Source organism: Nicotiana tomentosiformis, chromosome 8 (genome assembly GCF_000390325.3).
Source record: "Nicotiana tomentosiformis chromosome 8, ASM39032v3, whole genome shotgun sequence".
Classification (NCBI taxonomy): Eukaryota; Viridiplantae; Streptophyta; class Magnoliopsida; order Solanales; family Solanaceae; genus Nicotiana; species Nicotiana tomentosiformis.
Window position 1 is genome coordinate 12,016,951 of NC_090819.1, and position 23,059 is coordinate 12,040,009.

Sequence of the window (23,059 nt, forward strand, 5' to 3'; positions counted from 1 at the left end):
CTCATGCAGCAATTCAGACTCTCCTTGCGAAATTCTGAATATGTCCGCCTTCAGGGCCTGGACTTTCCTGGCCCTGGCATGGGCCTTAATGAAAGAATATACGAGCATTTCAAAAGAATCAATTGAATGTTCGGGTAAAAATGAATACCATGTCAAGGCTCCTTTTGTGAGTGTTTCTCCGAATTTCTTCAGCAGAACCGACTCAATCTCATGCTGAGCCAAGTCGTTTCCTTTCACTGCCATTATATAAGTTGTGATGTGCTCCTGAGGGTCAGATGTCCCATCGTACTTCGGTATTTCTGGCAGTTTGAACCGTTTTGAATCAATTTTGGTGCTGCGCTCGGTTTAAATGGTAATTGGGTGTACTTCGAATTTGGGCCCTTCAACACTAGTGGTGTGCCCGGAATTTGGTCCATTTGAGCGTGGAACTCTTTCGCGTTCTGATCCATCCGCTCGTTCATTTTTCTCATGAATCTCATGAGTTCGATTTTGAAGGAATCACTACTGTTGTCGTTATCGGATCTTCTACCGGTCCCCCCAGCTCCGTCAAAGCTGACCTCACCCCTCGGGGTGCTATTGTCAACTCTTTGAGCCGCTTGATTTGCAGGAACGCCGGGAGGAGCTGGGCCTCTTCCGTTTGCGTTGTTGGAAGCACCTGACAATGCCTGTTTTAATTTCGTCATGACCTGGTCCTGCCTTGAGAGATGGACCATGATGTATTTTTATTGCTCTCTCACGATCCTTACTGTTTATGCAACATGCTCGTCCTCGGCATCATCGGGAGTCATTTCCCTCACATGTCAGGGATATTGTTCGCCATGAACCAGAGTTGCTACGTCCCCCTCGTTGTGGCTGATTGAATCCTCATATTGAAGCAGATTTTCGTGCGCCTCAATGTTATGTGCAATGTTGACATCGTTAGCTGCCATTTTTTCGATTTTTGCTATGAAACAAAGAATCAAAAAAGTGAGTGATAGATCCAAGGATTAACTTAATTACGTAACTGTTTAAGCCCCACAGTGGGCGCCAAACTGTTTACTCGTAAAATAGTATAGTTGAATTTGTTACGTGGTTTATAGATAAGCGAACTGATTTGATCCAAAATAATAAATAAATTAAATTGAAAGTAATACTTAGTGTTAAAATCAAAGCAAATAGTAAGCCTGGCTCTGGTAGCAATGCTTTCGAGGACAATAATAATAGCAATATCATACAGAAAGTAAAGTTGTATTATTTGAGAATAAAGTTTAGCATAAGTTTTGCTAAAGATTTCATCTCATCTATAATGGTTGTGGAAGTCCCTATTTATAGCTATACCTAGGAACAAGATCATAGGATCATGCCCTTCTTAAATGATAATAATGGGGGCCATTAATAAATATGTAATGGCATGCCATGAATGTCAAAATTCTCTGTAATGGCTGCCTATTTAATACTGAGGAATATTCTTCATTACTTGAGTAAGGGTTATTTTATTTACAGAGTTGCCACTTGGAATTGAGTTTTTGGGTGTTCCAAGTCACATTTTATTTGTATCCCTAGTCAAAGGAAGGTTTGACTTTATTATTATTGATCTGCGAAAATAAAGTCCGGGTAAAGAATTTTGTTGACCGGGGAGAAGGTGTAAGGCATTCTCCGAGTCCCGTAGTGCTAGCACGGTCGCTTTTATAAAGTCTTTCAAAATATCTCTTTTATCTACAAGTTTTTCGAATAGAAATCTTTAGAATATAGTCCTTTCAAATAAATATCTTACGAATATAATTCTTTCAAATAAATAACTTTCGAAAATAATTCTTTCAAATAAATATCTTTCTGTAACGACCCGGTCGGTCGTTTCGAGAGTTATAGCCCCGTTTTCCCCATTTCTACTTCTTTTTGTGCTATTCAGCTATATTATATTATATCGAGTTAGTTGGTTCGGGACTGGAGTGGTTTTAGAATGAATTGAGACACTTAGTCTCTTAAATAGAAACTTAAGTTAGAAAAGTCAATCGGATATTGACCTATGTGTGAACGATCTCGGATTTGAATTCTAATTATTATGTTAGCTCTGTTAGGTGATTTTTTACTTAGGAGTATGTCCTGGATCTGCACACGAGGTGCACAGTGTAGTATGAGTACAACCAACTCAATAAGTAACAAGACTAGCCTCAGGAGCTAAAACTCGTTATCCGCACCTCGAAAAACTTTAGCTCTTGTAGTCGCCTCTCGTAAGCTTAGGCCTTATTTTCAGTGTCACCCGATAGCGGTTGTGACAACTTTTCACCTGCGAAACATCCTTCATGAACCTGAGTTGTCGGGTTGCTTGGCCAAATGGGCAGTTAAAATTAGTGAATTTGATATTGAATATAAACCCAGGGCTGCGACCAAATCACATGTTTTGGCCGACTTCGTGGCCGATTTCAGTCCCGGGTTACTGCCATTGGCCGCAAAAGAAGTGGTAATGGTGTTGGAAACGATATTAGGAGTTTGGGCCCTGTTCACCGATGAAGCTTCCAATGTGAAAGGGTCCGGACTCGGGGTGGTCCTGATCACGCCTTTAGGGGAAACCATGAGACAGACCATAAAAACTGTTTCGTTGACTAATAATGAAGCCTAATATGAGGCTTTGATTGCAGGATTTGAACTGGCCAGGGGTCTTGGCTCCGAAGTCATTGAAATCAAATGTGATTCCCAACCACTAGTAAATCAAGTATATGGAATTTTTGACATAAAGGAGGAGCACATGCAACAGTATGGTGATTAAAGTTCAAACTTTACTTACAAGATTCAGGGAACGGTCGATCACACATATCCCAAGGGAAGAGAACGTAGAAGCAGATGCCAAGGCACGTTGGTCCGATGTTTAGGAACCCTGGAGGCAGACTACGTAATGAGAGAAGTATATGAAGGAATTTGTGAGAACCACTCCGGTGTAGATTCGTTGGTGCTAAAACTGGTTAGGGCAGGATACTACTGGCCCCGGATGGAACAGGATACAAAGGCATTCATCCAGAAATGCAATAAGTGTCAGCGTCGCGCATAGTTTGTGCACCAACCGGCGGAACTTCTACATTCGGTATTACCCCCCATGTGCATTCGTGAAATGGGAGATGAATATAGTCGGGCCACTTCCACCGGGTCCTGAAAAGGTGAGATTTCTTTCAGTTTTAACTAATTAGTTCACTAAATGGGTTGAATCAGGTCCTTACCAAAAGATCGGTGAGCGCGAAGTGCTCGATTTCCTACGGGAAAACATAATTTGCCGGTTCGGAATACCGAAGGAGATTGCCTGTGATAATGGGCCACAGTTCATAGGCTCCAAAGTCACAAAATTTCTTGAAGACCTGAAGATCATGAGGATTACATCTTCACCATACAATTCAAGCACTAATGGGCAATCAAAATCAACCAATAAGATGATTATTCAAAACCTCAAAAAGAGGTTAGAATCACCCAAAAGCAAGTGGCCCGAAGAGTTACCGGGCGTACTATGGCGTACTGATCAACGGCAAAATCAAGCATGGGAAAGACACCTTTCTCTCTCGTATACGGTGCAGAATATTTGATCCCGGTGGAAGTAAGAGAACCGACCTTATAATACTTCCAAACAAACGAAGAAGCAAATAATGAGGCATTGATTGTCAACTGGATTGCTTGATGAAGGCAGGGACTTGACACACATAAGGATGGTGGCTGAGAAGTAGAGGATGGACATGTACTATAACCGAAGGGCCAATCTCCGGTACTTTAAAGTGGGAGACTTGACTTTGAGGAAAGTAACTCAGAAGACCCGAGAAATCAATGCAGGGAAGCTGGGTCCAACGTGGGAAGGCCCCTACCAGGTTTCAGCTGTCATTGATAAAGGTTCGTACGAGCTGGAAAATCAAGATGGAGTCAAATTGTCTAGCAACTGGAACGTGACTCACCTCAAGAGGACATAGTGTTGATGGATCCCGCTTACACTGAATGTATGTGCTATACTCTTTTTCCCTTCGACCAGTTTTTGACCCAATCGGATTTTTCTGGCAAGGTTTTTAATGAGGCAGCAACGGAAAGCATACTACAAAGAAAATGTCGTCATCAGAGCTAAGACCTTTAAATGACAAGGCACCAAAACAACAAACCACTGCGGGATGGTTAAATTCTTTGGCTCGATGGCAAATTTCTAATGGGAAGTAAAACTTGCCATCGGACCAAAGGCTATTCAACCGTTCACAAGCATTTTTTTCTCAAAGAAGCAAGACTTTCAGTATTTTTATTCTCATACTCCACATTCGAATACTGGCGGAATACAACGAGAATACGGCAACATGATTTCCAAAAAACCGGGACTACGATAATAATAATGTCTCATCGGGATCAGGGACTGCACAGCTAGCCCCGTAGAAACAAGCTATACAAGTTCACCACATGTATTGGCAATTTCTTTTTTTAGCAAATGAATGCTTATGTACTGTGAAGATAGAAGGAATAAAATGAAGTCCTTTTGTTTTTATCTTGTTTCTTGTCCAAATGATGAACTGATTTTATCATTTGAAAGTTAATTGAAAACTTCAAATACTAGTGCCAGAATGAACAGGAGACGTCCTCTTCAAGAGCACCATAAACATAAGAGGGATCTCTCTTATGAAACCCTCATAGAAAAGGGTTGGTTCCGGAAGAGTTTATGCCCGGAACCCAAAAGCTATCGGAAGAAAACACACCGAAGCCTTACTTAATTCGATGCAAAAAGAATGAACTTTGCGCAATTCCTAAGTAAAAGGTCCCTATTCATTTATCAAACATGCCAAGCGGCTTAAACACAATGATATAAAAGGAAAACAACAAGAGAAAAGAAAGCGAAAAGGCTAAACTTCATCGCCACCGGAACTCGGGGGGAAGAGGGGCATCTACGCCCCCGGTAGAAGTAGGCAGATCTGCAGTCGGCGCAGGATCTTGGCCTCTATCACCATTCTCTTCAAGTTCCTCCTCGGTTCTCGAAAACTCGGAACCGGCACTAGAAGAGTCAATTGCATCAGACTGAGCCGGGAGACGTTCCCGAGCAGTTAGCTCCAGCTCCAGCGATAGGGCTTTGCGATCTTTTCGTCGATATCAATAACGCCCGCTTTTGCCTCTTCCAAGGTTTTCCTCCTCATATGGTACATAGAGTATGTTATTTTAATAATGAGGGAATCCTTTTGGTGCTGAAGTTTTGCCTTAAGCTTGTCAACCTCGACCAAAAGGTCATCCCGCTCGGATCTTGTGGCAACGAGGCTAAGATCGAGATCACAGAGCGTAGATATGTGGACCCGATTTTTCTCTATGATCTTCTTATACCTCTCTTTCATCTGGGCCCATTTTTCCTCAGCGGTAGCAGCCTCTTCAGCTTTGGAGTTCAAGGCCGCCTCCAACTTGTTCACTCACTCGGTGGAGGTAGACTCGTGCTTGGCAGCAACGAGCATAACATCTTGGACCTCGGCCCATTTAGCCTTAGCTTCTTGAAACTATACATTTAGCTGATAGGCTTCTTGACTAAGGGTCATCACGTCCTACTCACTTAGCTGCAACCTGGCTTCTAACTCACTCGCCTCAGCAGCGTTTGCTTCTAGTACCGGGAGGCAAGCAACAATTAGGTTCTTCTTAGCCAACAATTGATCCCGCTCGGACAAAAGTCCTTCTTTGTCAAGGATCAATCTTTGAAGGCCCTTGGAAACGAGGAAGTTTGCCTGCGAAACGAATATCAAAGTCAGACACCCTGTTGTAACAGACAAATAGAAACAAGCAGTGAGAGAACAAGTACGATATCGTTGTTGTATTGTGCATGGCGTTATTCAACATACACTCCCCTGAAAGAGAGTGTATTTTCTTCTTATCGTTTTTAAAAGCTAGTGGCTTCAGATAGTTGGCGAGCTCTACCGGCCTGGACAATATGTGGCACTCCTTTGATACCGAGAGAGAAACGTTCATCCTCCCCGGGGATCTGCAGAAAGGGATGAATAGTTGTGCCCCAAATTCCCATGGTCAGGGGACTAGGGAGGAGGGACATCTTCCTCTTGGACGTCTACGGCCAGTGGAGGAGATGCAGTAGTTGCTGGTGATGAAGACACAACTGGTGAAGAGGGGGATGAAGCTGATAATGATGTAGGTTGAGAAGCAGCTGCGACAGAGGTAGTGCTGATTATTGGTTGCTCACCAACCAATGGTAGAAAAGGCTCGGTCTCTGACCTCATAGGATCGGGAGCAGCAACTGGGACCAGAGAGGGAGAGTTAGCATTCTCCACTAAATCCATTTTCCCCCAGAGCCCTCGGACCTCGCCCTAGTTGGGGTTCTAAGCTCTCCAAATTAAGCATTCTGTTGAGCTGATGAAGATCGTTGTCTTCTTCGCAAAGAAGCCTCTCCATCATTAGTTTCCCCATCATCGTCAATAACCAAACTGGTTGCGGCTGGCTCAAGCGTGGCCTTCTTTATTTTCTTGTTTTTATCCCCAGTTGAGGAGAACACCGCCTTTTTGGTTACTTTTTCTCTAGCTGAGGACTCCGAGAGGAAGCATCTGCACCAAAAGCAAACCCAAGGGCACCGCTCCGAGTGAGAGCCTCCTGCAACAACCTCGTAGCCTCTTTGGGATCAACCAAAACTTCCTCTTCAGGGCAGGAAACAGAACCCTGCGGGAGCCCTGAATCAAACAAAAAGGTATGGTAATCAAGTTTTCTTATGTACAAAGCCGAAAAGTAGAAAGAATCAGTTTACCGTGGTTCTTGGCCTTCCACCCGTATTTGGGGGCCAACTCCTTCCAGCGATGTGTATCTGGTGCAGTAAAGTCCAGAATATTCTGAACCCATTAATCTAGGCCTTCAACCCTTAGTGGTGTCGACCGAGTAGCTAAAATAACGGAAGCAAAAGGGTTAGCAATGACATGGAGTAACCTTTTTCTGAGAAAGAGGTAGATTTTAAACTTACGTGAACAGTTCCATGTTCGAGGAAAGATGGAGTGTGTCCGGGATGATATCCCTCTTAGCAATGACAACAAACCGCTCTATCCATCAACGATCATTGTCATCATCCATGCTGGTAAGCAAAGCGTGATCGCCACGCTTGCTGAAATTTATCACTCCCCCACGGAAGATTTTGGGGGAGTAGAGGTTCATCATATGCGCCAGGGTTAGGGTATCCCCCATTTTCAAGCACATCCGGTGCAGACTAGCCACCGTTCGCCACACAGAAGGGCCTACTTGTGCCAAGCAGACCTGATACCGGTGGCAGAATTCAAAGATCACGGTGTCAAGTCCCCCGCTCAATGAGAATGGGCCCCAAGTGAAGGGGTACATATGAACATACGTAAAACCCTTCTTAGTGAAGGTCACCCGCTCCACTAGGTCAGGAGCGATGGTGTTTAGGTCTTGGCAGTTACAATCTTCCTTCACAATAGGGATACTGGAAGGGCGAATAGAAGAAAGATATTTTCCAACAGTCCAAGTTTGAGGGTTTGACGTACGGAACTTCTCTTAGAAGTCGTAGGCGGTGTTCAGATGTTAAGGTATGATGGTACTCACCGTGGGAGGATCAACATTAACTTCTTTATCTTTGCTTCTCATCGGGCCTCCAACCAGTGTTCTTAGAAGATTTAGTAGGAGAAGCCATGTTGATAAAGAGATTATCGATTTTTTTTAAGAAGATCAGAGAAAGATGAAAGTAGAAAAAGTTAAGTGCGAAGAGGGTAAGAGAGCTTATGAAGTTGTTAAAAGTGAAAGAAGAAGAATGAGGCGCATAAGTAAAGGTATAAATTGCTAAAATCGTGGTCATGATTACCTCGAGAACCGGCGAAAAGATTGTTGAATCGTGGGGTAACATGTGTTCGGGGTATTAAATACGAGAAGACGTTCGTCTTATCAAGCGTCAAAAAATGTTCATTAGGGTTCAGAAAATTTCCCGCCAAGAAAGAAATCTTCACCAAATTCCCGATAACACAAAGATGTACCACCAGAAAGTAGGGGGACTATTTATATAGGGTAAAATTAATTTATATTAAATGATCGAATGAGTACACGACACGTGGAACCGGAGGCAGACAGAAGACGAGTCGAGTGCAAACCAAGACCGAGGACAACATCTTTGGTTGGTATCGGGTAGATCCCAAAGGGAACGCAGTTAATGGAAGCAAACGAATATTTGTCACCAGATGACATTTAATGAAGAATATTCCTTAGTATTAAATAGGCAGTCGTTGCAGAGAATGTTGGCATTCATGGCCTGCCGTTACATATTTATCAATGGCCCACATTATTGTTATTTAAGAAGAGCTTGATCCTAAGATCTTGCTTCCTAGGTATAGTTATAAATAGGGACTTCCACAACCATTGTAGAGGACATGAAATCTCTGGCAAAACTTATGCTAAACTTTATTCTCAAATAATACAACATTACTTTCTGTCTGATATTGCTATTACTGCTGTCCTCGGAAGCATTGCTCCAGGAGCCAGGCTTGCTATTTGCTTGGTTTCCATGTTCTCATATTTATTGATAACATTTGTTTACCAGTAAAATAGTACAATTAAATTTGTTACGTGGTTTATAGACAAGCGAACCGATTTGATCCAAAATAATAAATAAATTATTTTGAAAGTAAGACTTTCACTTTTTACTTCTTCATTAGATAACGTTTAAAAATTTTACTCTCCCTTTCTTAATTTGTCCAAGTCAATCTTTCTTTTTCCCAACCTCTTCATATTTTAGAAACTCCCTACATATTTTCTGTCTTTCTCTTTAATATTCTTACTCACTTTCTTTCTTCAAAATTTTATTACTCTTCTTCTTTCTCCAAGATTTCATTAGTTCAAGTGTTCAACAATACTTTTAAACTTCTAATAGTTCTATACTTCTATTGCTCTCTAAAATTTTATTTAAGATAAATAATATTTCAAGAAAGATTAATTGAGTTGGCTATATTATCAATTGAAAATGAATTATTAGATAAATCGATTATAAAAAAGGTTATTAACAACTTTGTATCTCAAAAACTAGAAGAATAGACTTCAAATAAAAACATAAGTTTATTATAATTTTCTTTTAAACATTTAGGCCTCATATTAAGCGTTAGCTTTAGGCTCCGTATGTGTTTGAGCCGCCTTGATCAAATCCGTATCTAAAGATATCAATACATCATGAAATGCTAATTGTTGCATAATCACTTTTAAAATAGAAAGATCAGCTTTCTTTTCATCAATTACATGAAATGCTATTCCTTTCAACCACGTGACAGGTTTATCAACAGACAAATTTAACATGGAAAATGTTGTGTTCCAATTTCATTGTTGAAAAAAAAAAAGAAGAAGAAGGGATATTTGTATTTGAGTCCCTCAACTATCAATAAGTTTTGATTTTAATCCTTGTGATTTGTGATAGTAGTACATTTTATCTTTAATTCATCAAAATATGTACTTTTGATCTCTTTATTTGCTACTTTTAATAAATTTAACGAATTATATATTATGATAACTAATCTTTAAGTTTGTACTATTGATTTGTAACACATTTTTTGCCGGGTCACCTTTTAGAGGGAAATAGATTTACTTCAAATAGGAATATCTGGATAATAGATCGCCCATAAAATTAATTAAAGTGTATAAATAACTTTTTGGACAAGTTTAGGTGACTACTTATATCTTTTCCCTTCTTCCATATAACATGATCAAAATCATATATTTCAATAAACTAAAAGTTAATATACTTAATCATATGCAAAATACCTTAAATTCCTAAATTTGATACACATTATTGGTTACATCCTTGAACTATCCGTGATTTTAATTACCCCCTATACTTGGTTATTCGATAGTTGTTGCCCCCTTGGACGATCTTATCCCAGGGAAGTGGCATGCACTCATCTGCCACGTGAATTTTCTTGTCCGGGTGGCATTTTTTTGAAAACTAAAATGTATTCTTTACCCTTTTAAGTGTGGCATTTTTCAGATAATCTTTTTCGGATAATATTAAATAAAACTTGGCTAGAACTACATTATTTAGACTAATTTTTTTTTATTTGGCTAAAAATCATAAAGTTTTAGTTAATCTTTTTTGAATTTGACCTGAAAATAAAGATTCATACAGTTAAAATAAATAGTCAAGGCATCTAAAAAGATATAAAAATACATAGTTTAAACTTTATTATTTTGGCTATAATTTTTTATATAGCTCTTTATTAAGGAGCTCTAAAAATATATATATTTTCTTACAGATTTTACTTGAAAAGGTAAAAATACACCGTTGAAATAAATAGCAATTACATCAAAAGAAGAAATAAAAAGAGTGTACAATTGCAAATTCACTATTTTGGCTATACCTTTTTTATTTGGTAAAAAATAATGGAGTTGTAGCCAAATTTCTTTTACTGATTTGACTCAAAAATAAAAATACACTATTAAAATAAATAGACATTATATCTAAAGAAAAAAATAACACGAAATACACAACTAGTACTCCATTATTTTGGCTAAAAGTTTTCTATTTGGTTAAAATGATGAGGTTCCAACCAAACTTTCTACAAATTTAGCCAAAAAAGAAGAAGAAAGAAATATGTAGTTGGAACAAATAGATATTATACCTATAGAAGAAATTAAAAAGAATAAAAGTTAGAGTAAAGTCCACATTGTATGTTAAGATTAAGCAAGAAGAAATACATAGTTGTAGTAAATAAATCATTATATATGACTATATGACAATTAAAAGTTAAAAAATAACCTACTTGGAAGTCATTTTTTAAAAATTTACTTCACTCTCATGCGTTTAAAAGAGAGTGCACCTACACTCTTTGCCACATCAGCGTCCAGTGGATAATGACTTTTAAAAGACTAAGTTCAGGGGTAATTAAGATCACAAATAATTTAGGGGTGTAACTAATAATTCGTGCCAAGTTAATGAATTTTTTTTTTTTTTTTTTTAGGTATTCCGCCTTAGGCATATCATAGAAACCAAAATTATAATTTATCAAGGGTGTAATTATCACTATTTTCCATTTACGTCGTCGTTTTGCACAATGCAAATCCGACTATGAGTACTACGTGTAAGGCTAGTGAGACCAGAGTCTACTCAAATCTGTTTACGTGGCAAAACACCCACTAACTCGCCCCAGTAAAGCTTCTCTCTGTGTGTGTGTGTGAAATTATTGGATTTTCAATCGAATTTTTGCAAAAATGGCGGATCGATTTTATCCAAATGTAATGCCGGATTTTGTAGCAGAAAACCCAGCAGTTGAAGAAGAAAAGCATCCAATTCCACAAGGCACAAATGAATCACTCTTGAAGCTTCTCTCTACGCCGTACAATACTCTATCCGAGAAGTTCAAACGCGCCGCTCTCGATCTTAAAGAAACTGTAACAACTCTCTTCTTCCTTATAAACTTATTATACGCTTTCATAATTCTCGTAAGTAGAACTTCTAAAATGTTAGGATTTTTTAAAAAATGTTTTGTGGTAAAGGATAATTATTGAGTGGTTTAAATGAAGTCTGAATAAATATTGAGGATTTATGTAGTAAACGTTATTTAGTTTGAGGTTGAAGCATTCCCAATTTATGCGACAGTGTTTAATTATGTAAGCAGCTTTAAGAAAAAAAATGAAAGACTTCTAAAATTTATGGTCTAAAACAAGCTTTTGTGTGATTTAGAAGTAAAATGAAAAGTTTAAAGTTTAATTATTTTAAAATATAAAAATGTGTCATTCTTTGTGCTACATACTAAAAAAAAAGGTGTTAGCATAAATTGGGACGGGGAGTAAATTATTGAGAATTGGTATGAAAGGGGTTTAAATGAAGTTGAATAAATACTGAGGATTTTTATATAATAAACGTTAACTAGTTTGAGGTTGAAGCATAGTATTCCTTACGTCCCAATTTATTTGACAGTGTTTGACTACTATGTAAGGAGTTTTAAGAAAGAATGAAGGACTTCTAAAATTTATGTTCTAAAACAAGTTATAGACATGTGTGAAAATAAATATCTCATTAAAGGTAAATATGAAAAAGGTAAAATGAGAAGTTTAAAGTTTAATTATTTTTAATATAAATATGCGTCATTCCTCATGGGACATACTAAAAAAAGTGTTACTTCCTCTTTTCCAAGTTGTGTGACACTCTTTCCTTTGTAGTCTCTTCCAAAAAAGAATTTGTAGTCTCTTCCAAAAAAGAATGACACATTTTTATATATAGTAACAATTTTACTTTAAAATGCCAATTTTACCCTTAATGTGATAATTTAAAGCCATACAAATAGCTTTGACTCATTTTGTACCACAATTTCCAGCATCTTTTTTTACCGTGTCCAATTAAACACCGTCACATAAATTGGAATGGGGGGAGTACATAAATTGGGGTGGAGGGAGTAAATTATTGGCAATTGGTATGAAAGGCTTTAAATGAAGTTGAATAAATATTAAGGATTTAAATAGTGGACGTTAGCTAGCTTGAGGTTGAAACGTTAACTAGTTTGAGGTCGAAGTGTTAAATAGTTTGAGGTTAAGCGTCAACTAGTTTGAGGTTGACGTGTAGTAGTTGTTGTTAACTAATTCTTGTAGAGAACTTCTAATGATAGAGGACTTCTATTTTTCCCGATAAACTATTGTGTATAGGGATGAAAGGGTTAGATGCAGCGGAAGGATGTTAAGGCTTGATATTGTTGATTTTAACTAGTTTGTTATGAGGTATATTTGCTGTTTTTTAAAACTAATTGATGGCTGGTGACTGATAGTACATAAATTGGGGTGGAGGGAGTAAATTATTGACAATTGGTATGAAAGGCTTTAAATGAAGTTGAATAAATATTAAGGATTTAAATAGTGGGCGTTAGCTAGCTTGAGGTTGAAGTGTAGTAGTTGTTGTTACTAATTCTTGTAGAGAACTTCTAATGATAGAGGACTTCAATTTTTCCCGATAAACTATTGTGTATAGGGATGAAAGGGTTAGATGTAGCAGAAGGATGTTAAGGATTGATATTGTTGATTTTAACTAGTTTGTTATGATGTATATTTGTTGTTTTTTAAAACTAATTGATGGCTGGTGTGGTTGGTGACAGATATTGGTGGAGACATGGGGACTAACAAGGCAACAAGTTCCAGATTTTACGCTCTATAATGGAACTCTTGGGACTGCCTTTTTGATGTTCAAGTCCTATCAGGTGACAAATAACACGAACGACCTTGCTGTTTGCTCTCAGATTGTTAAGGATTGTGACTTTGCTTCTCGAAACTCCAGGTCAAAAGTCAATCCTTTCTTTATTATATGCATCATTGTTTTCTATCTAAAGCTTCAATTGGCAGCAAGAATAGGAAAATGGGGTTTTGGTTAATTTTTTGTGTTACTTCTGCTCAAATGAACTTTAAGGGTAATGACTTTCTGTCTTTTCAATTTAAAGCTTCAAATGGAAGCAAGATAAACAAAATTGTCTTTTTAGGTTGATTATTGTGTTATATTGAGCTACAAATTATAGGGATGTGACATTCCTATGTGGGAGAGCTGGGGTTTGTGCGCTAGGTGCTGTTGTTGCCAAGTACATGGGGGATGATCAACTGGTTCTTTACTATGTTACTCAGTTTAAAGAGGTTTGTTCTTGATAAGTGATAGCTAGACTTTTATATTGTAGTTTATTGTAGTCTGCTATGCGTATCGTGATTACTCACAAGACACTCTTTTGGTTCTGTGAGCAGATAAAATTAACTAAAGATCTTCCTGATGAATTGCTGTATGGTAGAGCTGGATTCCTCTGGGCTTCTCTATTCATGAATAAGCATATTGGCAAAGGAACAATTCCTTCTACCTATACTGTAAGTGGAACAGTATGTTTTGTAATCTAAGTGGGCGTTAATCAGATGGTTGTGATCTCCAATCCGAATTTATTTTTTCTTAATTGTATCTTAGGCTGCTGTGGTCAATGAAATCATCGAGAATGGAAGGAGATTAGGAGGGAGGGGCAGAAGCCCGTTGATGTATGAGTGGTATGGTGAGATGTACTGGGGTGCAGCTCACGGATTGGCTGGCATTATGTATGTTCTAATGGATTTTGAACTGAAACCAGATGAGCTTGAAGATGTCAAAGAAACTTTAAGGTACATGGTTAAGAATCGGTTCCCAAGTGGAAATTACCCTACAAGTGAAGAAGATAAGCGGAGAGATGTTCTCGTCCATTGGTGCCACGGAGCTCCCGGGATTGCTCTAACACTTGTCAAGGCAGCTGAGGTAATAACTTTCTTCAATGTGATTTACTTCAAATACTATAATGTATGCATCTCATTGATTGGTCCCTTTACTTTATGTCAAAATGTTACTGCTATAAAGATGGATGTTGCTCTTATAGGTAAAAGGTTGTTATAGAGAGGTTTATAGAGAGGTCTGTATATATTATGTATATTTGTTGAAACTGTAACTTGGAAATCCATGGATTTTTCCAATGCCCAGGTTTTCGGAGACAGAGAATTTCTTAATGCAGCAGTAGATGCAGCAGAGGTAGTATGGAACCGCGGCCTTCTTAAACGTGTCGGGATGTGCCATGGGATCAGTGGGAATGCTTATGTCTTCCTATCGTTGTATCAGCTCACAGGAAACGTGGAGTATTTGTATAGAGCCAAAGCTTTGGCCTGCTTCCTTCTTGATAGAGCTCACAAGCTAATAGCAAAAGGAGAGATGCATGGAGGAGATAGCCCATACTCTCTATTTGAAGGTATTGGGGGTATGGCTTATCTTTTCCTAGACATGACAGAACCTAAAGAAGCTAGATTTCCAGCCTATGGCTGTGAAAAAGTTCATGCCACTGAGAGAATGTAGTAGCACTTCTCTTAATGTATAGAAAACTTATTCTGAGACATGCACCTTAATATCTTCTGCAGTATTTCATTTGCTTTTACTCCACTTCCCCTATAAATGAGTTGACTTCTTCTTGTCCCGGTAGAACTGCAGTCGTTTCAGCACTTTCTTGGTAGTTCTAAGCCATGTCAATTGTTAAGGGGTAAATTTGGACCTTTTTTCTCGGAAGAATTTGAATGCGTGGATACTGGATACCCCATTTCGTGTTGGAGCTCAGTTAATGGCAAGAGTAACTATGAGACGATTTGCTAACGGCAAGGATATGGGTGGACTGAAAGTGTAACGGATGGCAAAATTGAGCAATTTCGGATAGTACAGTGTCAGATTTGGGCCTTCCCCTTTTGAAAAGAATGGGAGGATATTTTGGGCATTTCTTCACTTCAATGCCTACAACAAACATTTAGGTAAGCACTATGATCTTTCTTGCCCATTAGATTACTTTGACTATGTCAGATTAAAAATTGGTTATATGGACAAAGAAAATGAACAGAGAATCCACGGACTATCTAATTCAGAGAATCCACGGACTCTAATCACTGTTCATTTTTTCTTTTTCCTTTTATCATGAAAGATTTAACAGAATATTTTGCTGTAAAACCTCTGGAAACATGTTGTAGAACCGAGGCATGTAAACCATTGTCTCGTTTATTGATCAAAACATACAAGTAGAAATATGCCGAAAATGTGATATGGTACTGTTTGATAAAAATTAGATCAACATTCAACTGTGAAAAATAAGACCCAAATGCCTGTCCTTCTCAAACCTTGTGCATAACGGGAGTTTCGTGCATTGGGTCGCCCTTTATTCGATATCGCTGGAAAGCAGTTCATCATATGAGCTTTTTGAGGAAGGTGATAATCAACTGATTGATCTGTTCAGGAAACTGCTCCTGCACAAAATGACTGCCTTCTGGTAAGAATGTGGTTTCCAGATTAGGTACATATTCTTTCACCATTCCACTTTTAACGTAATGCTCTAATCCACCAAACTTAAGGGCGTAATCCTTCTCTCCCATTACAAGCAAACAGGGAACCTTGACTTTGATATCTTTAACTCCATATTCTTCTAGCCAAGCCCTGTCAAAATATCCACTCTTTGTCACAACATTATAAGTGCTAAATATCATTTAGAGTGTTTCAGCAACAGAAGCGAATCCAATCCAAGATTTAGAGTCAGTCGGGGTAAAACAAGGGACGATTCACATACTAGTACGGAAAAATATAAGGCGGGACTTGTTTATGCTGTGATTGATAATGAAGGTACCGTTTCGTTAGGGGATGATTAATAATGATTGGGGTTGTTATATGATTTACTTACTTCAAAAGGGTATTTTGCCTTTAATAGTTCAACGCCTGCATCCACGACGTAGGCCTTTGTCAGGCCATTATGGCACGATGTCGGTCGTGGCATGCCTATGTTAATGGCACAATGTCGGCCCTGGCAGGCCACTATAGCTGCCGTGGCGAGGTCAGCCGTGGCATGCCTCTGTCGATGGTACTATGTCGGCCGTGGCAGGTAACTATGGCACGAGGTTGGTTGGCCGTGGCATGCCTCTATCAATGGTACGATGTCGGCTCGGCTGTGGCAGGTAACTATGGCACGAGGTTGGCCGTGGCATGCCTCTGTCGTTGGTACGATGTCGGTCGTGTCAGGTAACTATGGCACGAGGTCGGCCGTAGGCCACTATCGGCCGACTAATACATTTTTTTTTTCATGTTCTATTTCACGTAAAATAATATACAGTCCTCGCATAATTTAAAGCGAGTATTAAATAATATGCCATCCAAACGTTGCCTTAGGTATGTGACAATTATTTTTATTAATGTGGCCAACTAAACACGGTATTGTCTAATTTTGAATACTGTGCTATGATTAATTATTATAATGTTATTATATGTAAAAATTATTTAAACAAACCACATATTAGAATTTCACTAGAAGTGACTGACCTGTAAGGCACCTGCAATGCTGTTCGGAAACTTGACTTTTCATAAAGAGATGCGTAGTTTGCAAGATCTTCTTCTGTGAACCAGTCAGGCAGTGGAGCAGAAGGATCAACCAAATCCATTATTTCCTCATCATCTTTTGCAATTGGCAATTCACTTCCAGAGAACATAGTATATATGTTCTTAACTACTGTTTTTGTATCAAAACGACCAAAGTCCTTTTCAGCTCGCCCTGGTTCCTGCAAAAGCGAAAAGATTAATTGTGTATTAACTAGGGGATAGAGAGGCTGTTTCCGATAGATCATCGATTCAAGAAGACGAGGATTATTAGTCTGGCCGGTGACCGGAAAATGTTTTCCCGAAAAACATATATTAAGGATTATTCATATTCTTAGCAAATTTGGGAGTATTTTGATGAAAATGTTGAATTCCATAGATTAATTATAAAGTTAAAATGTTAGTTGAAGCAAGTAATATGAAACTTAGCGTCTGATAGTTGTAAGGAAAATACTAGCTTTGGTCAGTGAGTAGAAAATGTTTTCTGGGAAAACATATAGTATTATAGATTACTCATATTATTAGCCGATCGAGGAGTATTTCGATGAAAATTTTGAATTCCAAAAGTTGAATAATGTTTAACGCCTAGATAGTTGTAAGGAAAATAACTTTCGTTTATAAATGAAGAAAGTTATTTATCCCACATTTGATGAAATTGACACCCAAAAAAAAAAAAAGTTCTTGTTTTATTTTGTTGGGCAATACCAAATATATGAGGTTTAAAGACATAAAATTACCTGCCATCTCAACATATAGAACCCATTGGGAATGAGATCTCGAGGAAATGTTTCTGGACCGGTGAGAAGAAAAGGCACACCTAGTGTTACAACTGCTGAAACTCTATCAGGGTGTACGAGTGCAAAATGGTAAGCTACTCGAGCTCCAAAATCCTTCCCCACAAGAAAAACCTAACAAAAATAATGGCACAATTATCTCAGTAAATTTGTTGGACTAAAGACCCATTGGTAAACAAAATATTAAGTGGTTTCTTTTTATCTATTTAAGTACTCTTGATTGACAGAGTTATCAATATCAAGAGGCAAATGGACTATGAATTTGATGGGTTCAATTGAACCTATTATTTTGACGTTGTATATATGAATCACTAATATCTATAGGCCGATGGACTATAGATTTGATGAGTTCAATTGAACCTATGAATTTCGATATGGTACGTAAATAAGCATGTAAAAAATCACTAAAATAGTAATATATACCATAATCTCAAAAGAAAAGTAGGTTCAACATACTAATCTTAAAGATAGAACTCATCATTTATATTTTGGATTTACCTCTGCCTATACTTGTGTTGCCATGAGGTAACATATACCTAATGAAATAGTTAAGATGTATACAAATTGGCTCAATCACCACAATGATTATTAAATATACCGTACTTGTGTCATCATATAAACAACTTGTACATACTTTGACACTAGGTGGATGCATGCTTGAGCTACCAAGTTCATATGAACCCATAACTTTCGACGCAGATCATGAACGTTATGTATAAAATTCATTACAATTGCAATAAATAGTATATATAAACTCATACCTTTTAAATATAATTGGTTTAATGCTACGAAGTTTAAAGATTCAACTAACAAAAGTTTAAATTGCGAATCCGCCTCTGCTTTGACACGACTTGGGGGTAACTAATGAAAACTTTGACTTCTCAAAATGCATTGACAGTGTGATGTAGGTAGTAAAAATGTGTAATCTACACAGGATTCTTCACCTGATGGATGCCTAATGAATCAAGCATGTCCAGAAGATCATCGACAAGGTCCCTGAATGTCGTCTTCTCGGGTTCTGCAGGCAATTCAGACAAACCATAGCCTCTGAAGTCAGGGGCTATGGCTCGAAATCCTGCATCCGCTACTGCTATCATCTGATGCCTCCACGAGTACCATATCTCAGGGAATCCATGAAGAAACAATACTGCAGGGCCTGCATATATATAGCTACTTTAATTTCAGTATCAATTATTCACGTCACAGACAGTGGCGTAGCCAAAATTTTTACTAAGAGGAAACAAAATATAAAGAACCAAACACACAAAGAAGTTAAAGGGAACCAACATCTACTGTATATATGTAAAAATTAACTATGACCTTATAATATGAACCCCTTGCGCGTCTAACTTTCGCCCTAACAGATAATTATATTTACATACACAAAAAAGAAAGAAGAGAAAAGAAGATCAGATATGGAGTAGGACCTGTTCCAATCTCTGCAATGTGAAGCTTGAGACCTTTTACATCCACATAATTGTGCTGAATCTTCTCCATTTTCGTAAGGTAGAAAGGTTAGATGGGAGTGCAACAAATTAAAGAGAATTAATGACAAGACAATGTGTTATTTTAACTCATAAATGGAGGCTCACTATAATGTAAATCATGTGGTTCATTCAAATATTTAAAGAACTTAATAGGATTTTTTTATAGTATTTGTTATCTGTGTCTGCAACTTTGATTTTAGGATATTTCCGCGTGTTTTCTTTGACTTTTCCTAGTGTCTACCTTGGTTGACTTTTCCACAATTGGAGTGAGTTTTATTTGTTGTTTTCTTGATACTTAGTTTATTAGTCAACAAAAGTAACCTTAAATTTTCTTTTCATCTAAATCTTTTTTTTGAGTTGGTGGATGCCTTTGAATAGTAAAATGCGGAACTATGAAATTAAGGACAGTATCAACTCCGTTCCTGTGGGAGGCGTGAGAAAAATTATTAGAATTTTATGCAAGAATCTCAAGAGCCAGTAGCCCGGCTACGGTTCGAGCGAAGTCAGTAGCTTTGTTCAAAATGGTATATTAATATTTAAAAATAGTAGTTATTAGATATATACAGATAATAAATTTAGAACCCAACTATTAACACTTATAATCATATTTCTAAAATTTAGAACCTATAAAATTAAAATTCTAGCTCCATTTCTCATCAGAATGCATGTCGGTTCCAGGGGCGGATCTATGTAGAGCAGAGGGTGTGGTACACCACCCGCACGCTCGGATAAAAATTTAAAGTGTATATATATATATAGTACTATCTTGAGGAACGTTGATATTATATATTTAAGGCGTGGCATGCAAAGTAACTAAATAACTAGAGGTGCCGGGTCACAGACTCATTTTTTCAGCCATGATACCCAAGATCGAGACCAACTAATGGCCATTCAATTTCGGAAAAGGGCCAACAATACCCCTACCTAAGGCTGGCAAGTGGGCCGGTCCAGGCCCGGGACCGCGGGCCAAACGGCTAAACAGGCCAGGACTGTTTGGTCCGGTTTTAGCGGGCCTGGTCCGGTCTCGTGGGCCGGTCCTATGATTTTGGCCCTTCAGGTCCGGGACCGGCCCGGTCCCTTAGCTGGCCAAACGGTCCCAACGGCTATTTTTTTTAAAAAAAAAATAAATTAAAAAAAATAAATAATAGATGTTGGCCTGTCAAAAATAGCCGTTGGCTATTTATAAAATAGCCATTTAACCCCCCATCTTTGTTTTAATCCCAAACTTTTTATAATTACACTTTTTCCCTATTTTCAACTATAAATACCCCATCTTGATTAGCTTCTTTTTCTTCTCAATGGTGGTATTAGCACCTTGTTGTGCTCATTCCATAGGGGGGAGGAAGACTAAGAAAGATATTGCCATAATTTTTAATGCTATAATAAAAATATAACGCATTGATTTGAATATCTCTTTACAATATTTTTATCTTTTTATATATCTTAAGCTATACATATAGTATAATATAGTATAGTATATATATATATATATATCTTAAGATGTATACTATCGAATATGGCTTATATACTATGTATATATAGTATAGTATACTATATATATACCATATATACAACTTAAGATATATAAGCTATATTCGATATATACATACACACACACACACACACACACACACACACACACATATATATATATATATATATATATATATATATATATATATATATATATATTTATACTATACTATAGTATATACTATATATACATCTCATAAGATATATAAGCTATATTCGATATACATATATATATAAGCTTATATATATACTATACTATATATACATCTTAAGATATACTATATATACATAGTATACTAGATATACTAGATATATATATAGTATAGTATAGTAGATATACATATACTATGTATATATAGTATAGTGTGTGTGTATATATATATATCTTAAGATGTATATATATATACTATAATATACTATATATATAGTATAATATATATACATAGTTTATAAGTCATATTCGATAGTATACATCTTAAGATATACTATATATACATCTTAAGATATACTATATATACATCTTACTATATATATATATATATATATATATATATATATATAGTAAGATGTATATATATAGCTTATATATCTTAAGATGTATATATATCTTAAGATCTACTATACTATATCAGTATACTATGTATATATAATATATCTTAAGATGTATATAGTATATTTTAAGATGTATACTATGTATATATAATATAGTATATATATATATATATATATATATTTAAGATGTATATATAGTATATAAATCGAATATAGCTTATATATCTTTATTACTATTTTTTTTTCTCTAACTTCTATAAAATAAAATAAAAATAGAAAGTTTTTGTTGGGCCTGCTTAGGCCCGTTTGGGTCCGGGACCGGCCCACTTAACCCGGGACCGTTAGTTCGTGGTCCCGGTCCCGAGCCGGTTCCAGCAATAAGCCCGCGAAGCCCGGGACCGTTTAGGACCGGACCGCATAGGACCGGCCCACTTAGGACCAGGCCCGCGAAACCCACTTAGGACCGGGCCCGGCCCACTTGCCACCCTTACCCCTACCGTATTGAAAATGGCTTAAAAATACCCTGCGTTAACCTTTTGGTCCGTAAATGCCCCTAACGTTTATTTTTTTGGCTCAAACTTACCCCTATATCTAACTGAACTAACCTGGTCAATTTTTTAAACTTTAACTTCGCCATGTGGCATTTTCTTAATCCGCCACGTGTATTATTTGTATTAAATAAAACCCACTTGTATCTTTTAAAATATCCAACGACCCTGGCCCGCTCCTAAATATTTGGACGGTCGGCTTAAAATAATTATATTCGCTAGTTAAATATATATATATAAAAAATATACATTGATTATATATAAAAATATGTATTATTATACATTAATATTTTAATGTATATTTACATGATATTATTTTTAGGAGAAATTATACGGTGTGATTTTTCCTATTAATTATGATATATAACTCGAATTTATTAAGCAAATCTGACAATGGAACGACAGATTTTGCTAATATTTTAGCTCTGTCGTTATATATTAAAACACTATTAGTTCCCATTGAAAAGATCATGTGAAGTCCATTAATTTTTTAAGCAGTTAGATATGTATATAATTAAAGGTTTTAAATAATTTTCTTTCCATCTGTTTCTTTGCTTCTCCTTTAGAATCATATAAATAGAACATTATCATTTTTATTTTTGCAAATTAAAATTTATATTTGTTAAACTTGTTAAGATCTGTAAAATTTGAAGGAAAAACTACACCGTATAATTTCTCCTAAAAAAAATATCATGTAAATTATATATTAAAATATTAATGTATAATATATATATTTTTATATATAATCAATGTATATTTTTTATATATTTAACTAGCGAATATAATTATTTTTAGCCGACCGTCTAAATATATAGGAGCGGGTCAGGGTCATTGGGTATTTTAAAAGATACAGGTGGGTTTATTTAATACATATAATATACGTGGCGGATTAAGAAAATGTCACGTGGCGAAGTTAAAGTCAAAAAATTGACCAGGTTAGTTCTGTTAGATATAGGGATAAGTTTGAGCCTAAAAACAAACGTTTGGGGCATTTGCGGACCAAAAGATTAACAGAGGGTATATTTGAGCCATTTTCAATACGTTAGGGGTATTGTTGACCATTCTGTTAGATATATGGGTAAGTTTGAGCCCAAAAATAAATGTTAGGGGTATTTGCGGACCAAAAGGTTAACGAAGGATATTTTTGAGCCATTTTCAATATGTTAGGGGCATTTTTGACCCTTTTCCAATTCAATTTTGTTTCTCCTCTTGGCTCTCCTTCCTTTTTCCATTTTTTCCAATTCTTCTCTTTTTTCTTATTTTCTTTTATTTTCTTCATCTTTGTATTTCCTCTCTTTGTACAACCCCATTTTTATTATTCTTTTAAATTATTTA

At 36.8% G+C, this 23,059-nt stretch overlaps 2 protein-coding genes across 2 annotated transcripts; one reads left to right on the forward strand and one right to left on the reverse strand.

Moving 5' to 3' along the window:
- Positions 1-11,033: 11,033 nt before the first annotated feature.
- On the forward strand, positions 11,034-14,851 carry LOC104085983 (lanC-like protein GCL2). Its single transcript, XM_009590114.4, has 6 exons — positions 11,034-11,328; positions 13,023-13,201; positions 13,437-13,548; positions 13,654-13,770; positions 13,865-14,182; positions 14,402-14,851. Exons 1-6 carry the CDS (start codon positions 11,149-11,151, stop codon positions 14,765-14,767), a joined length of 1,272 nt encoding a protein of 423 aa, XP_009588409.1. The 5' UTR covers positions 11,034-11,148; the 3' UTR covers positions 14,768-14,851.
- A 566-nt stretch (positions 14,852-15,417) lies between these two features.
- Positions 15,418-19,222, reverse strand: LOC104085982 (uncharacterized). The gene is made up of 5 exons (XM_009590113.4): positions 19,032-19,222; positions 18,549-18,760; positions 17,548-17,718; positions 16,757-16,992; positions 15,418-15,883 (listed from the first exon to the last, which is right to left on the reverse strand). The coding sequence occupies exons 1-5, from the start codon at positions 19,099-19,101 to the stop codon at positions 15,637-15,639; spliced, it is 936 nt and encodes a 311-aa protein (XP_009588408.1). The 5' UTR covers positions 19,102-19,222; the 3' UTR covers positions 15,418-15,636.
- Between the last annotated feature and the right edge of the window lie 3,837 nt (positions 19,223-23,059).

Coding starts and splice junctions, on each gene's coding strand:
- LOC104085982 (XM_009590113.4), bottom strand. CDS start 19,101: ATGGAGAAGATTCAGCACAATTATGTGGATGTAAAAGGTCTCAAGCTT. Junction 17,719..18,548: donor ATTCATTAGGCATCCATCAG/GTGAAGAATCCT, acceptor TATTTTTGTTAG/GTTTTTCTTGTGGGGAAGGA. Junction 16,993..17,547: donor TCTATATGTTGAGATGGCAG/GTAATTTTATGT, acceptor TCGCTTTTGCAG/GAACCAGGGCGAGCTGAAAA.
- LOC104085983 (XM_009590114.4), top strand. CDS start 11,149: ATGGCGGATCGATTTTATCCAAATGTAATGCCGGATTTTGTAGCAGAA. Junction 13,202..13,436: donor TTTGCTTCTCGAAACTCCAG/GTCAAAAGTCAA, acceptor TACAAATTATAG/GGATGTGACATTCCTATGTG. Junction 14,183..14,401: donor CACTTGTCAAGGCAGCTGAG/GTAATAACTTTC, acceptor TCCAATGCCCAG/GTTTTCGGAGACAGAGAATT.